At 40.1% G+C, this 17,687-nt stretch overlaps 1 protein-coding gene across 1 annotated transcript in view; it reads right to left on the reverse strand.

Moving 5' to 3' along the window:
- Positions 1-17,687, reverse strand: part of SEMA6A (semaphorin 6A) — a 55,275-nt gene that overhangs the window by 36,364 nt on the left and 1,224 nt on the right. The window contains exons 3-10 of the mRNA XM_062513877.1: positions 17,564-17,665; positions 14,737-14,827; positions 11,346-11,465; positions 10,209-10,297; positions 9,087-9,304; positions 5,515-5,646; positions 2,054-2,209; positions 472-648 (exon numbers count right to left, since the gene is read on the reverse strand). Of these exons, the coding sequence (XP_062369861.1) occupies positions 472-648; positions 2,054-2,209; positions 5,515-5,646; positions 9,087-9,304; positions 10,209-10,297; positions 11,346-11,465; positions 14,737-14,827; positions 17,564-17,665 (1,085 nt within the window). The remainder of the gene's footprint in view (positions 1-471; positions 649-2,053; positions 2,210-5,514; positions 5,647-9,086; positions 9,305-10,208; positions 10,298-11,345; positions 11,466-14,736; positions 14,828-17,563; positions 17,666-17,687) is intronic.

The raw sequence follows: 17,687 nt of genomic DNA on the forward strand, positions 1-17,687 counted from the left end.
ACCAAACAAGCTTCTGATGACCCTTCATTTTTGTGTTTATTCTTCTCCAGCACTCAAAGTAGCTGAAATTTTTGCATGATTATGGCTCACTTCAAAGCCCCCTTAGGCATATTTGGGGAAGACTGAAATGTAGAAAATTTCCCTTGGAGAGCAGCTTCCTGCTTGTTGAGTTATTTGGAGAGGAATCAGGGTTTTTTACAGGATTAGAAAATTAATCTTCCTTTCCAGAACTTCACTTTTAATTACTCTTCAGCTGCTGCACAGGATAGGCTATTTTCTACACATACTGAATAAAAAAAATCTTATTGCAATGTAGAGACTGATAAGCAGACATCCCCTCCATAAACAATTTAAAATTACTCAAAAAACTTGGCTTCTCTAACCACTTCCGTTTCCATGGGACAAGTTATTCCCTGGGAAATCAGAAGTTCAAAGTCACCCATACACGAGTACAAAGAATCAGATACATACTTTTCAGGATTGTAAACATTGATCTCCTCCAGGAAAAGGCTGTCATTTAGGAAACCAGTGTTTCCTGTCCGTGCCAAGAACTTCAGGATGATTCCCTTCTCTGACCCCAAGAAAACCACGGTGTAGTTCTGATACGGCCCAGCAGCAGAGTCAACAGCAATTTTGGTCAGGCGATATCTAAAATAACAGAGCATTTGCATAGATACATCACAGAGACAATCACAGAATTGTAATTTATTTAATCACTTTCTTCAAGTCAGACAAGTGTACGGTGGACTTCCAGCAACCATAAAACACATTTAAGCACTTTTCCTACCTGACTATGAATCAACACAGATTGTACCAATTTGGCTCCCCAGATGCTGGGGAATTTTCATGTGTTTGCATGCCCACACATCCAATAGCCAGAAGAAATGTCAAGAAGTTCAGAAGTGTCTAGAAATTCAGAAATCTGATGGGGTGCTTGTAGTCTGAGGGCATTTAGGAATTATCCTTCCAAAAGCCTGGTGATTTCTTCAGACAGGGATAGAGAATCAGCACAGTGAACTGCTTTTAAAATTTCAAGCTCTGTCACATTAAAAGCAGCTGAACTAGACTCAGTATTTTTTGTCAGCAAAAGCCATGTCAGTGCAATAGTGAGACACTAAACACCATTTTACCTCACTAAAACTAATCACACAAACTGCCACAAAGCAAGTCCAGTGCTGAGGTGATATCAGATCTTGGGATGACACAATCTATTCAAAAGAAATATTCTGGTGGTTTGGTACCAGTTAGATGGTACTGCCTATCTAAGGGAAACACTCTGTGGAGCTTGCTGCTCTCGTATTTGGTTGCAGGTACAGAACCTGACAGAAAAACCTGACAGAGGATATATTATTATAACTCACTCAGACTCTTCCAGAGCTAAATGCCCAACAAAATACTCTACCTTTGTTCATAGGAAGAGAGGAAAATATGATAAAATTTAGTCACATTATTCTCTTCACTGCTGGAGGGTAGATAAGTAGTACAATGACCACAGCAGAGAGTGGGAATGTATTTTCATAGGAAGGGGATGGTGTATTCAACACTTGCTGATTAATAAGTCTCCGTTCAAACCTGTTATTAATTTTTTTTTGCTGCCATAGAAAAATGCAGACTATGTGATTACTTCTGCCTATACACTGCTGCAAATATTAAAACTTACCAATCACCTGATGGACATCTACATATCCTGTGAACATATCCTGGCAGACATATTTGCATCCTGTGTACATGTTCCTGAGCTGTCTGCTGATCCTTGCCTGAAGTTTTTACAGAGTCATCCCAAACATTGACACATAAAACAAAAGGTGAGTGAACATTCTCTGCACAGCATTTCCTACAACATCCAGTTTCAGCACACCATGGTTGGAAAAGACTGAGACTTTCCTGTCTTGAAAGCTACTCAGGGAGCTCCACAGCATCTGCTCAGCTCTGCCACCATTCCTATCTACATTCATGCCCAGGACAACAAGAACATTTACAGAGTTGGAGGGTATTTGAAGTGAGCACAACTTTACAGCTACAGTGCATACAGGAGTTCACTTGGTGCACGTACCTGACCATTGTTCTCAGGAACCAGGGTCGGTTCACAATGGAAGGTACAGCCTCATCCATCAGTGGATGTGTTTTGATGAAGTTCAGAGTATCATCTGGGAACTCATTAGATGTTACATATTTTTCTAATGAAGTAGAGCCAGCACAGCAACCAGGCCTATATAAAACAAGAGAGTAAAGCCAGAGAACTTATTTGACATCAAGTGAAAGTTTCCTTTAGTGATGAAACTCTCACTGAAATCTGATGTGCTTTACAGGAGTTTAACTTGGAGGAGGAATGAGAAGTGAGGTGGACTTGTTCAGCCCCTCAAGGGAGGCCTAAAATCCTGCTCTGTCCTCCATTGAAAAGGGGTTCATGTGTCATTTATGAGCAAAAAGTAATTTTTTCATCAGAAGTGCTATATACAGAGTTTGTAATTTATCCATTCATATGGAATGTAATCACAGCATGTGTGCATTTGGCTTGATGCTTCCCAATGGAACAGGTGTTTTCTGATCTGTAACTTGACTAGTTGACTGCTCCTTCCTGGAATAAAAGCAGTCCCTATAACACAGAACAAAGTTGTTTTTCTTTTAAACAGGTATGAAAAAATTCCACTTTTAATCCAATCTGATAGCAAACACACTATTGGAGAAGACAAACGGAATAACATCCATGTAAACATTGGTTTTACCCTTTGTTCAATTTGGATGATGTGATTTAAGAATGGTAGCTCATTGAGAACTTTCACTGAGAAGTTTCCTGTCATTCTTTAACAATTTTAATGCAAATCTGCTCATGCTGTTTCTAAAATCTACCTGCTCCTCAGAGGTAGTGCAATCTTCTTGCCTGGACAGGCCATTTCTCAAAGAAGCAGAAAAATGTTTTGCTTGCTAATATTGTGTAAGTAATTTTCTTCAATAAAAGGCCCATTTGATCCCATTTTCTAGAGCACTATGATTCTTCAAACCTTTGAGTCAGTGTGAGATGGGAAGATGAAAGATGGACCATTCACTCAAAAACACATTGCATCATCTGATTTTCCTCTACTCTCATGTGGGTCAGAGCACTGACATCAAGAGTAGCGTCAATTTGAACAAAATACAGGACTGGTCCTATCATCTGTGTTGCTCAGATTTAGACAAATGTTCAAACATTAGGTAAATAAATCTTGTGTGGGAAGGTAGCATAGGACTTGAAGGAACTAGCTGTGTCAAAAAGTCTGGTCTCACAAGAGCTGAACAAGGAACACTACAAGCAGATAATGTGTTTGATTGCCTCTTCATATTCAAAATAATTTAGCATGTAGAACTAGCAACAGATGGAGAGAAGGAGAAATCAAGGGCATGAGTGTTTTCCTAGGTCCTTGCAAGGGCATTGACCCACAAGGCAACATTCCCAGAGAACTTGTGGGAGCAGCCTGCACCTTCTGGCACCATGCTGTCTAAGGTTTCTATGTACCTAATCTGGAGGCCTATTTACTCCTAAATCCTAATAGCATGATTGGATTAATCCTGTTTTAATCTCAAAACTGGTTTAATTGAGTCAACATAAATCCAAGCAAGTCTGGCTGTCTGGCCAAACAGGGAAGCAACACACATGAAGGGCTCTGGTAGGCTTCTGAGAAATGTTAGGATCAATAAGGGCAGTAATGTTCCTGCATCATACTGAGACACCCAGATAAAAATGACCTTATTTCAAAGGTGCCTGTCTTGTACTTCAACATGAGCTAGATGTAATGATTATTTCTATTAAGCAGATTGATTGCCAAATGTTACGTGAAACACTGTTCAGAATTCACTTCACTTTATCTCCTTCAGGCTTAGAAAGCACAATATTATCCCAACTTCATCATAACAGTAAGCTTGCTATTGGCTAACCTCAAACTCATAAGGCAACCTTCTCTTCTTCCTTCCCACTGAAAGTGATTTCTGCTTCTTCTTTTTGCCTTCCCTGCAAATGTATGTCAGTAAGGCCCAAACAAATAACCTTGGAGCCATCATGCAGCCTTGCACTCCCAAGGCAGACCATTGTGTAAACAACTTGTTTGAAACAATGCAAAATGGAGAAGAAAATCCTGCAACACTGCTTAGAAGCTTCATTACTAAGGCTCAGACTGAAAACAGACACAGAATTTACCAGATTTTCCAGTCACCTCCAGGCTCTTCCATTGAGTGACAACCTCAGAATAAAGACAGGACAGTAATACTATGCTTGGCAAATCCAGAACATGATGGGCCAAATTTGGATTAGGCAGAAGCTCAGTGTCCATCACGGAGCTTCAGAGAGTCATAGAAAATCCTGAGCTGGAACACAAGGATCCACAAGGATCACTGAAATCCAGCTCCAGACCCCACACAGGACACCCCAAAATGACATCATGTGCCACAAGAGTATTGTATAAAACCTTGGGCTCTGTCAAGTTGGTGCTGTGACCACTTCCCTGGGGAACCTGCTCCAGTGCCCAACCACCATCTGGGTGAAGAACCTTTCCCTAATGTCCAACCTAAACCTCCCCTGACACAGCTTCATCCCATTCCTATAGGCCCTGTCACTGGTGACCACAGAGAAGAGATCAGTGCCTGCCCTTCCTTTCCCCTCACGAGGAAGTTGTAGATTGTGATGAGGTCACCCCTGAGTCTCCTCCAGGCAAACCAAGCGGCCTCAGCCTCTCTTCACATGGTTTTCCCTCTAAGCCCTTCACCATCTTTGTAGCACTCTTTTAGATACTCCCAACAGCTTTATATTCTTCTTACATTGTAGTGCTCAACACTGCACAGAGCACTTCAGATGTTTTTTCTTTTGAAATTATTTAAGCTATCATAAGCAATGTAAAACATGCAATAAAGTGGTAAAGCTTAAGTGAGACAAATGAATTTGATTTATCTATATGCATCTCAATATCTCAGAGCAAAATGCAATTGGTATAAATGAGTTAACAAGTGTCTGTCAACAACTTGTATGAAATCGCACTTGTAAGAAATATGAAGAACATAGTAGAGGAGATGCATGCAAACACGCGGAAGCAGGGTAAACAACTCGCAGGAGGAAAGAGGTAAACTGAATCTCCAGTTTCAGAACTGAAATTCAGAACTGAATGCTCTTTTTTGCTCTCCATAAATCATCCACTGTGGGACTTAAACTGCATGCTAATCATAGAACAGTAAACTACAGAACTGGTGCAGGCATTGTAATAAGATATATCCATTAATGAATCAATTTGCAAGAACTGTAACTCATACCACTACTAAGTGATTATTCTGAACAAGTGGATCTGATGCTGGCCTGATATATGTTACACAAATCTCATTTAAGTGGAAAAATCTCAATTGCATAGTTTAGATCCAAATTCAACTCAACTTCTGTTTTACTGTTGCGACATGTATAATTGTATCGACACCCTACAAGGCTGTTCAAATTATCAAAAAGCCTCTGTAGCCTGCAAGAAGGAACAGAACAATATCACTATACATGAAACATACCTGGGCTTGGGCACTCGTTCATCAGGAACTGGTGTCCATGTGGAGTCTGGAGACTTTTGCTCTTTGAATCTCCCAGTAAATACATTGGCAATGTCAAGCATGTCATAGGCACAGACTGCAGAGCCAGGGATGCTGCAAAGTAAAATTTCCCAGAAATCGTTACTCATTCTGCAGTTATACATAAAACCTTGAGTGAAAAAGGCTCTCCAATTATGCTCTGTAGAAGTCTTCCTGTCCCAGGTTACTCAGTCCTGAACTCTGAATTTGGTATTAACAGGAAAAGCCAGCCCCATGGAAAATACCAATACCAGTGAATACCAATCAGCTGGCAGCTGCTGCCAAGACAATTTATTTTAAAGCCTCTACAGAAAGAAGTAATTGCAATAATCTTGAAGAAGGGAAAGAATTGGTGAAACTGACTATCACTGGCAATGCATGAGGAGTAATGGCCAGTCTCATTCAGAACCTATTATTTGGAAATTTAAGGTCTCCTAAGTCATAACATCTCTCAGTACCAACTCTTGTAGTCCCTGCCATGCCTCAAAAAAAGCACTGCAGACATTTCAGAAGCTGGTTTTAATCAAACTGGAAGCATGCTGCCATGTGCCATTTACCTGGCTTTTACATGTAATTCGTTCACGTTCCCACAGCCTGATATTCACAAAGTGTTCCCAGTGAAAAGGAGTTAACTGTGCTCACGAGTTTGCTCTATTCAATGAAATGCAAAGAGCTTATAGAAGCAAATTTGATATTATTTTAAGATCATAGAATTGCAGATTTCAACTTTTTGAATACTAGTATGCAACTGCACAACAGCATTGTCCAAACATAGTTCTACCTTTTTTAAAATTTTTATTCCTTTTTTTTTTTCCTTGAACTACTGTATTTGTGGCTGACTTCCACCACTTTATTTTATTGAGTAAATAGCATGAACCCAGCTGGCTGAGGCTGTCAATCCTGCTTTTAGCTAGTAGGTTATTATACATCAAAGAAAAAATGTAGCAACTATAATACTGTTATAGAGGATTAAGCTAAACTCCAAAAGGTCCATAAATTGATAAACAACTGTTTGAATAGTAAAAAAATTCAAAATGCTTTTTACTGTAGAAAAACAAGTTGATAGACAGTACAGTAGTCTTACTTTGATCTCCACAGATTTGTCTTTTTATATGAAAGGAAACTTCAAAGCTCTATATTAATGTGATACTACGCAGCAGGAGTTTTAAATGGAGGCAGCCATATATATGTTGATGTAAGCGATGGTCAAGGGTGTATTTGGCCACACAGAGGACCTCATCCTAAAAGACAGCTCAAGACCCACTCCAGCTAAAATACTTTGCACAGTGCTGAATTAAGTTCTAAAGAAAAAAAAAAACAACCATAAAATCTTGAGGTGTGTTACACAAGTGCTGAGACCTGTGCACAACACACAAGTACACATGGATGGAGGCACTGCTGTGCTGAAAGGACTGAAACATCTTTTACTCTGGAGAGTGGCAGATGGCAGGTCTATTGTATGATGCAGTGGTAAGGATGGAGCACTGTGGGTCACAGACAAGGGGGTCCAAACCACCTCTGAACTCAACACTGGCTTCTGCCGGAGTGATCTCTGATTAGACTGAGGAATCTCTTCCCCTTCAGTCTAGAAGGAAACTTTGTTCTACACATCAAAGCTATTTGCTGCAACTTTTCTTTAGTGGAGGAGAAATGAGAGATGTGTTTATGCCAGAAGTAGGTTTTATAAAACTACAGAATCAGAGTATTCTGAACTGGAAGTGACTCACAAGGATCATTGAAGTCCACCTCCTCCAGCACAGGACACCCCAAGAATCACACCATGTGCCTGAGAACATTGTCCAGATGGTCCTTGATGTCTGTCAGTCTTGGTAAACTGTGACCACTCTCTGTGGGGGGCCTGTTCCAGTGCCCAACCACCCTCTGGGTGAACCACCTATGTTTTCTAATATCCAACCTAAACCTCTGTGACTCAGCTTCCTCGAGTCCTCTTAAAGGTCTCCAGAGAGCCGAGATTGGTGCTTGCCCCTCCTCTTCACCTCATGAGGAAGCTCTGAACTTCTGTGACATCTTCCCTCAGTCTCCTCCAGGCTGAAGAAGCCAAGTGACTTCATTCACTCCTCATACAGTTTCTGTTCAAGTCCTTTGCCATCTTTGTAGCTCCCCTTTGGATGGTGTCTAACACTTTTAGATCCTCCTAATATTGTGGCACCCAAAACTGCCCCCAGCACTGGAGGTGAGGCTGCCCCAGAGCAGAGCAGAGCAGGACAATCCCCTCCCTTGTCCAGCTGGTGATGCTGTCCTGATGCCCCCAGGACATGGGGGGCCCTCCTGGCTGCCAGGTCTGCTAATAAGCTGTCTCCAAGAATATATGCCTTTCTGCCATCTTCCATGTCTGGCAAAACCTGCAGCCTATAAAGTAGTATTTTGCTTTTTACACCAACTACTTAGATTTAAAAATGCAAGACTTAAGGAAAATAATTATTCTTGATACACCGCAGGAAATACTCGCAGAGTGGAAGGACAATCTCAATTTTGAGATAATTGCAAGATACAATCTATTTTCTGAAGTTGAATCTCTATTTGTTCACCTGTTTTTATTAAAACAGATTGCATGAAAAGAGATAATCTTAATTTAAGATTGTATTCCCTATTGGTGACATAATTATTCCATTGCAGTTCCTATTGTTTTGATGTCAAAAGCAGTTATTACAAATTACAGACCCAGGCTTACCCTCATTTGAAGTCAGGTCTGTGAATGACCTCACTGAGGTCAGGCTTTGAAAAGGGGTGGAAAGGGTACAGCAAAACTAAATGAATGTCATCAATAAAATTCCTCTTCCAGCTCAAATGTTACTCTGTGAAACTGTGATATATTTTTTAATTGGAAAGCTACTGTTTTTTTAACTTCTCTGGGAGTTCTCAATCATTAAATACAGTTACTTGTCTAATAACTTCCAGAGAAACACGCTGTAATGTGTAACAGTAAGAAAATCCCTGCAGATGAACTGATGCATTTGGATAACCATGCAAACAATGAAATAGGTGTTCTGGGGACCCTCCTTCCCAGCTGGCAAGACCTTGGCTCTCCCAGGAGAGTCAGGGGGCAGCAGAGTCAGTGCAGGGTCAAGGATCAATGCAAGAGTCAACAGGGATGCATAAAACAAAGAGAAGGGGACGGTTCTCGGAGGTTTAGCTATAAACAGAACAAAGTCCTTTCTTTGTCAGGAAAAAACCCCCTGTATTTTCTTTCTGGAATAGTATTCTGCAAGGTACATGCTGCAAACTTCTTGGTGGCTGGTGTGAACTATTCTCATGTAAAGAAAAGTATGTCCAAGGAATGTGTCCACATAGTAAATGGCTGAAAGCCACCCACAGTCATCAGGTATGAAGTAAGCAGTACCAGGGTACCTTAAAATTAAACACAAACTATCAGGGCACAAAATAATTACGTTGTATGAGCAATCACTTCTTGTGCTTGCATGCAGCCAAAAAGGAACTGCCGTGAAAAGCAAAACATGAAGGAATAGAATGTAAAAGGTTATTGTGATTATTACCTATTATATGGAGTGGAGAATGTTGCTAAAACAACATCCCGACCATTGAAATGGATAACATCTGTAACTGACTGCAGTATGTTAAAGTAGAAGTGTGAGTCGCCAGGAACTGAGCAGTTCAACCGAGCCTTGAGAAAGGAAGTCCACTGTTTTTCCAGCACTCTCTGAGATCCTCCCATGTCATTTTTGCAAACCTGGGCCACCCTTGGGAAAACTACCTGGAAGGAATAGAGCAAAAATAATGGAGAAAATTAAACGTTTGCTTGATCTAGAGGCTTCACTGGAATACTGCCTTTAAAACATTTGGAATAACACAGCAAGGTGCTTAATTTAATACCACTTTTCTATAATCTGTGACAAATAAGAAACAGAGAAAAATTAAGCTTTGGAACAGTGTGCTATGAAAGATAAGACTGTGGCATTTACTATACAGACATAAATCCTTCAGGAGATCTGTTTTCAACCCATATAAAACTAATTTCCATACAGACTGCTTAGCTTTCTATTTCCCCAAACAAAAGCACATTTCATATTCACCATCCCTGCAACCCACACTGCTGCTCTGATTCCTGGGTTTTCAGCACTTAAAAACTATGCAAGTCTTGCTGGGCTTTTATTCCTGCTCTCCACCTTTGTGACCTTGGTCAGTTTTTCTGACTGCTTAGTCAAAAAGCTATTGTGAAATTAGCAAAAATGCAGAAAGTATTTAATTATTCTTTGCAGAATGGCAGAGCACAAAATTCCTACCCCTGTTTACTCAGCACTCTAATTCATGTTTCTTACAGAAAAATTTCTTCCCGCTTTGGAATCCATTTTAACAATTATCTACTATGTTGAACTAAACTTGTGCTTTTTATAATTCCAGAAAAGTGAATCTAGCATATGCCATCACTATAAGAAACCACACATTTTCCTTTCAAGACAGTGCAGTGTTTCACTGCAGCCAACCTTTTGGCTTTAGCAATAGGAATCTTCTCAAAATTCTAACCCTGTCATCATGATTTATGGTTCTCATTTCAAGGTCACTTGTAACAGCACTGGTCCAAGAATAGCGTAAGTTTTCCTCCTCCTGAATCTGACAAAGTCATTCAAGGCAATGTTTTTGCCCTGTTTTGCCCTTACCTTTCCCATGCTGTTGTACTCCACCGCTATTTCCCGGAAGAAGAAGTATATGTAATTGCCATAGTCAACTGCCTGAACAAAGTATGGTTCTGGAAAAAAAAAAAAAAACAGTAACCCAAGACACCTGATTTAGGCACCATGTACAGGATACAGAATGCAAAGAGAAGCCAAATACATTCACACTTAACATCCAGAAGTGGAACGTCTGTGTTTGACAAACTTGATCAGTTTTCAGAACAAACAAATCACTGCTGCAGAAGAATCACTGTCTGGGGACAGGAGAGCTGGGAACCAGTCTGTGCAACATCACTGCAAGGTAGTTAAGTCTCTGCCACTAATATTGTCTGCCCTGATGGAGTAAGGGGAAAGGTAAACAGGCAATTATAACTCTATGCCTGAGGGGACCAAGCAGTGCTCTTTATGGCATGCAGTCTGTGAGCTGAGGGAATAACAAACCACGTAACTGTTTCTGCCCACACGTGTCTGTAGCAGCAAGAAAAGTGGGACAGCTAAAGTTGACACCTGGCAAAACATTTCTGCATGCAGAAAAAGACTTGAAACTATGGCTTTGCACTCTGTTAAAATCACTCCAAATACTAACAATTCTTAACACCTACATGAAGCTAAACAGTACCATCCTTAACAATGAGGGCATTTAAAAGCACAAAAATTGCCTAATTCAATGGCAGCAGTACAATCCTTAAGAACTGTAACAGAAAGGCTTTGTGTAATATTCCCATAATTTTAGTTTTGTTAATGAATCTTAACATTACAGGATAAACTTTTTATACTACATAAAGCCTTGATTGTTACCTGACAGCACCTAACATTTTTGAACACAGCCCACAAGCACACAGAGCCCTGCAAGCTCCAACTTTTCCAGACATAAACTGGTAGATTTCAGCTTGGAAAGCTCACTGGAATGCATATTCCAATCTACCCAGCTCACAGCTTCTGTCAAATCCAGTAACTTGGAGAAAAGAGAAAGAGATAAACAGATCAGAGTAAGCAAGAGATGTAATCTATTTCCTTCTTTCTGCCAGAAAGCATCGGTGAAATGAAATGACAAAGAGGTCTGTCACAAACTCGAGGCTCTCATCAGAGACACTGCTTTTTTCAACTTGTTTGTTTATCTACCTTTCAACCACTTGGAGTCATGTTTAACTGTCCGCAGAGTTGGGCTGTCTCCAAGGCTCCGGTATATGACTGCATCTATTGCAAGGAAGTCGGTCACTGTGGCAGAATACAGCTTTCCCTCTGGGGAGGATGGAAAGAAGAAACAAGAGGGGAGGAACATTAGAAATAATACAATTTCTTCTCCTCTCATCAGTCAGAGGAGAAGGGGAAACAAAGCCATTGCAGTCTCCTTAGGAACACTGAAGGAAGGAAAAAATCTGGCTAGGTAAATGGGACTGAGTACTGAACAAGCTAGTCACCACTTTGCAAAATGGCAATTTCAGAGGGATCCTATGGAAGAAAACAACCTTTTGGAATAATTCTTCTTCATTTTAGGTATGTCATACTGAACTACCCTATCCAGTTACATGCCACTAGTTCAATGCTCAGAAATTCTGCCTAGGTATGTCAGCAAAACAAACGGAACTGTTTGTTTTATCTGGGGGTGAAAACCAGACAGGGCTTGAAGACTGTCAGCTAATTGACACATATGAAAATTTCTCCTCTTGAGAGCACTTCTGCTCTGCCAAAGATCACTAACAAAAAATTAAATAGCATGCTGGGAGCCCTGCTGAAACAGGAATGAAAAGAGATGGAGGAGGATTGCCCATCAGTATTTCTTTTCTAGCATGCATTTTATGCATTTCCCATACGAATTATGCACTCCTCTCTCTTAAAGAATGGAGGAGAAGTGGTAAGATAGGGCCTGCAAAATGGCACTCCAAGGACAGCTGAAAAATACAAAACTGTAAGGACATAAAAACACAAGGTTCTGCAACATTTTAAAATTTTATTTGTTGTCTATTCTGTTTCCAGGTCTTGGTAACTGTACAGGACTGTTTTCATGTGTGAGATGGATCTTGGAAGACAGTGTCTGCTAGAAGCACAAGCATGAGCACACAAAATTGTGTCTCTATTGTGTCTGCATAAAAATCATTATTGTCTACATCTCCTTTGACAGAGATTGTGTTGGTGCCTTGAGGGCACCAGAACTGAGGATGTTCCCAGGACAAAGCAGAGAAGCTTCTATTGGTCAAGCTGTCCTCATTATACTTTCAGACAACATTTAATTTAAGACTGGGAGAGAATCTCATTAATGCATAAAACTGTCTGAAAGGCAGTTGCCAAGAGGAGGATACTAGACTCTTTTCACTGGTGCCCTGCAGCAGGAACGAGGAGCAATGGCCACAGACAAAACTTCAAGAGGTTCTTCCTCAACATAAGAACTTATTTACGTTACAGGTGCAGAGCACTGTAACAGCCTTTCCCTGGAGGTTGTGGACCCTCCTTGTCTGGAGGCATTCAAGCCCCACTGGGACACATTCCTGTGTCACTTGCTCTAGGTGACCCTGCCTTGGCAGGGTGGGTTGGGCTGGATGATTTCCAGAGCTCCTTTCCAACCCTAGAAACTCTGTGAGTCTGTGAATTTAGCTCTAGATTTAAAATTCAGACTGTATTTTATTAGCAGTACTGTATGCTTTGTTCTGAAGTCATGCAATTCTTCCCCTTATTTGGCTACCTAAGAATGATCATTTTTTCTTTGCAAAACAGAAAAAATAATTACAACATATCCCATCCCCCCCTCCCCAATGTATAATTGAATAAAAGCTCAATTGTTTAGATAGGGATGTCTGAACTCACGTTAATACAACCACACTTTTATTTTCTTTCCTGCCAAGTTCCTGTGACCAGCTACAATTCACACATATCAGCTGTAATAGCTACAGGCTGCAAGAAGAGCCATATTCATGTAAGTGCATCTGACAAACTCAGATGACCTGGATTAGTGCCCTAAACTGTTCTGTTTCACTGTACTCTGAAAAGTTAGCATGAGTATCAATATGTAAGGCATATATAACAGTGATTTTCTGAAGCTAGCAGATTTATGGAGCATATTCTACAAATATTCATGTGAACTGCATCAAATGTATTCTGAATCACCATGAAGGAGTATGATAATTTCTATAAATATTCTCCTTATTTTCAAATAATACAAGGATTTCTTCAATTTCTTAAATTTGGAGTCATCTTTCTGAACTTCATCTGTACTCAGAGTGAATGTTTACAATAAGCTGGTCATAAACTCTTTCTTGGCCAATGGACTGAGAAAGACCCTTCTGGGAGGTCATTCAGACTGCACTAAGAATAGAGAGTCTGAGTTACATGGGAAAAATATTTCTCTAAAGGAGTTGCACTCTTTGCATGCTTTATGAATTGCTACAGTTAGAGAATTTCTACTGTATCTTTCTGCCTGTGACTGTAATTAAGAAATCACACACTACCATTATCATCATCACTATTCTTGAAGCAAAAGGACCCATTTATTTGCACTATAAAGAGTAAAAAAAAATAATTGAAACAGGTTATAAAATCTCTTCTCTGTGAGACAGATGATGATACCTCAAAGACAGTAGTTCTTAATAGGGCCCTTTGGTTATGGACTCATTTGAGAATGGCTGAAATACTTGCACATTCTTAAATCTTCAGAGGAGTAGCTTAGTGATTTCCATGCGAGTACCCAGGCTCTGTTTTATAGCATCACACCTGCTGAGGAGGACTCACATTATCATGGATGATGTGTTTATTATTTTCACCACCAATCTAACAGCCAGATCTAAGAAAAGATCAGCAGGGTTCACACTAACAGAAGTTCAATAAAGAAATAATTTTATCAGGAATTCCTGAAGAGATATACAAAAATACCACACAATCAACACTTAAAATTAACCCCATTTATAAGATCTCACCTTTTCTAACAATTGTAGTAGAAGTCTGAATTAACACTATTCTGCTGCATGCAGCATAAATCACCACTAACCAATACACTTCTCTCCTTCCATCTACAGCAGCTGCTAGGACCATGTTAAGATGTTTTCAGCTTAAAAAAAAAAAATTCACCTTCCCTTCTAGACCTAGAAAAGGGCATGCCACAGCAATTTCCCTAACTTCCTCTTATGAATGTTAGCTTAGTCTTAGAGTTGTTAAAGAGCATATCCTGTTTAATCCTCATTAAAGCTTACACAAGCCTTGATTTCCTTTGACGTTCACAGGAGCTGAATGCAGCCAGAAATGGTGCCTCACACTGGCAATATCATCAAGAATACAGGAAACACTGAATTATTGATCCAGGAAACTCAGGCTTCATGCAATGTTGATGACAGTGGAGTTAATTCCAGAGAAGGGAAGGCTTTTTTTTTGCTAAGAATTTCCTTATGCCCTCACTTTTTTGTCATTGCTCAATCCCTTTGACACCTTTTAGATTTAGGCATTCTGGGCCCAAGCAAGAGGCACAGTGTTATCCCAAACTTGGGCTGCAGGGTAGAAAGTAAAAAGTTTATCTCCATCGTTTTACCTGCAAACAATGCAACGTTGGCATGCTTTGCATCATAAGGGCACCTGGCCATCCCACTGAATTCCTCTTCCAGATAGTCCAAGGTATCCATCTGAAAAATCAAAGGGAGCTCCTCAGATAGAGAAAGAAACAAACAAAACTTCTAACTCAGAATGAGGCTTATTCTCAGAAGAGATGTTTCTTCTTTTCCAGGCAGAGAAGAAGGGCCTTTCTCTAACTCTACTCCTGACTGTGAAGTAAAAACTTGACAAAAATCATGGCATTAAATAAAATAAGTCTGAAAAAAGTATGTCCAGTAAGTCAGGTATTCTTTTGGAACTAATCATTCTCCCCCTGACACATTTTACAGAAGTCTTCAGTCTATCTTTTATCTGCACACAAATTTTGTTTTGAACTGTAGCAGGCTATGTGGTCTGTGGTTCTGGCAGAGCTCCAAAATTTATCCTCAACAGTGACCCAACAGAAGCGCTCTTATACACAGAAAAGACTGCAAACCACACCATTCAGAAGAAACAACACTAGGACAATTATCTCTGTGTGCATTTTTCTCCCCCAAATCCAGAGATCCTTCTGGTCTAATCTCAACAGTGGCACTCTCTTCCTTGATTTGCATATTCAGAAAGATTCTCTTCAAGTTTTAGTATACCAGTTGAGTCTGTGTCACAGAGAATCCTCTTACTACCAGGCAAGAGTTAATCTGTGCAGGAATAGTAAATTCTGAGGTTATCAGTAACTCCTGGGAAATAAATTTACCCTGGGCACTGACAATTAACACAAATATACAGAATGACTTTACATGAAGTTCAAGAAGGTTTGGTCAGCTAAGGGAGAATTGTACATCTCTTAACTCTTTAAGATCCTTATAATACAGTATTTTGGGAATAAGAATCTTTGTAGCATATTCAGGCAACGTCCAGCTCATACTGTATAGATCACATACAGTCAAGATTCACAGAGCATAAAATCCCACACAGCACCATCAACTTAAATCAACTTTTAATTTGAACGCTACGGCTTCCAAGTCCTTCAGAGGATGATTTATGATCATTTGTTTTCTATAATGTATCCTTCCTGTCAAAATCCACTCTGAGGGGAGTTAGCTGTGTTTACTTAAAGGTTGAAAAGCATTTCATTTGATAGTGAGAGGACTTTTCATGCACCAAGCTCCAAACCCTCACAACCACTGGCATGTTTGAGGGAGAGCCCTGCTTTCTGTTCAGCACATATTTAGTTCTCTCTCTGTATAATGAAGGAACACATGGAGGAAAAGCCAGGGCAGGTGCTGCACCTGAAAGGAGATGACGACTGCTGGAGGGATCACTATCCAGCCCTGCATCAAGGGGGATGAAAACTCTGGAGTAAGGGTGAGGAGGCCATCTATATGCCTCACATCAGGATGCCAAAGAAAGCTGTAATTGTATCTAAAAGATAGGTTCCATGCAAGGAGAGTGGCTGAGATTTGTTAGCGTCATTAAGGACATTCAGAGATAAAAAATTACAGACTGTACTAGAAGACTAAATACAGCCCTGAGATCAAGAAGCTTCATTGCATACTAGGAGCAGGCAAGGAAAGAAACAATAAAAGAAACAGCTGTTACCCAGAGCAGCTAACTGTACCTCACAGTTACCATGACACAGGTTTGTATTCTTACTCAAATTTGGTTCTTCCTCCACAGACTGGAAGAAAACACTACCCTGCATTTCTTTACTGTGTTTTCTAAGCTGCAGCCCATTATAGTGGCTAAACGAGGTAAAGCACCATTGCACAAAAATCAAGGAAGAGCAGCAGTCACAGTGAATACCACTAGGGAAGTAGTTCTCCTGGATGTTAACATTTTTATTCTGCTTTTTTACAATAAATCTGAACTCAAAACCTGAATGACAGTTGTGATTTTGTCAGGAGCAGCATTAGTAAAACTGAATTTTATTTTTTCAGAAAAAAAGAAGATAAATGACCAGTGGGACTTAACAGTGCCTAGAAAGTAGTTTGGATGTCAAATGCCTAAAAAAATTCATTTCAAAGCTACTCCAGAGACATCCACTGTTGGGATTTATATCAGAATATAATGATGAAAGCCTAAGAAAATGGGAAACGTTTCAAAAAAATGGGTCCTATTGGAATGGAGACTACTGGGATACACTATACCCAAGGAATAAATTTGCTTCAGGGCATTAATGTCAAGTACACATGGACCAGCAGAGTTTCTACACTGCTCTAGATAACATTTTGGCTTTGCAGATCCCCAGCAAGTGAGGAATACATCACTGTCTTGCTGTACTGCTCCTTGTGGAGATTTGCTGCTCCATCACTTCCACAGCACACAAAGCCGCAGGATCTCCACAGCGTCCCCATCTGAGGGGCTCACAAGAAGCTCAGGTTTTGCCTGTTATGCCCCCAAGCATCTTAAGAACTGGTTTTGTGATTGAGAACAGTAAAACAGAAATTTTAAAACATGCTACTCAGAAGTAATCCCCAGTGTTAGTCTCTGACTTGATGTGAGTGTCAGTGACAAGCTGAGGAACTTTCTGAGGAGTGACTGAGGAGTCCCCAGGCAGGGATCTGAAGGACTCTGCACCTGTGGAGGGCAATGCAAAGTGGCAATACTCTTGATGTTCAGGAGTTGCAAAGAACTAGGTATTCAGTCTCAGATTTTCCCAGAAATTCAATCAACATTGAAATCAGTAGCACTGAAACAAGTCAGAACAAATTTTTAAAGAGTTGAATGGTAGACAGCTGAATGACAACTTCATACTGCTGCCCACATAGTCACAGTAAATCCAACCAAAAGACAAGGCATAAGTGAAATTCCACAAACAGACTGCATACCTTGTAGTTCCTGCAAGAAGGGTTGAATGCATTTGTTCCACAGATAAACAGTGTATCTTCATTTCTTTTTAGGAGAACCTTAATAAAGTTATGACATTCATCCTGAAGAAAATAATAAAAATTA

Source organism: Cinclus cinclus, chromosome Z, assembly GCF_963662255.1.
Source record: "Cinclus cinclus chromosome Z, bCinCin1.1, whole genome shotgun sequence".
Taxonomy (NCBI): domain Eukaryota; kingdom Metazoa; phylum Chordata; class Aves; order Passeriformes; family Cinclidae; genus Cinclus; species Cinclus cinclus.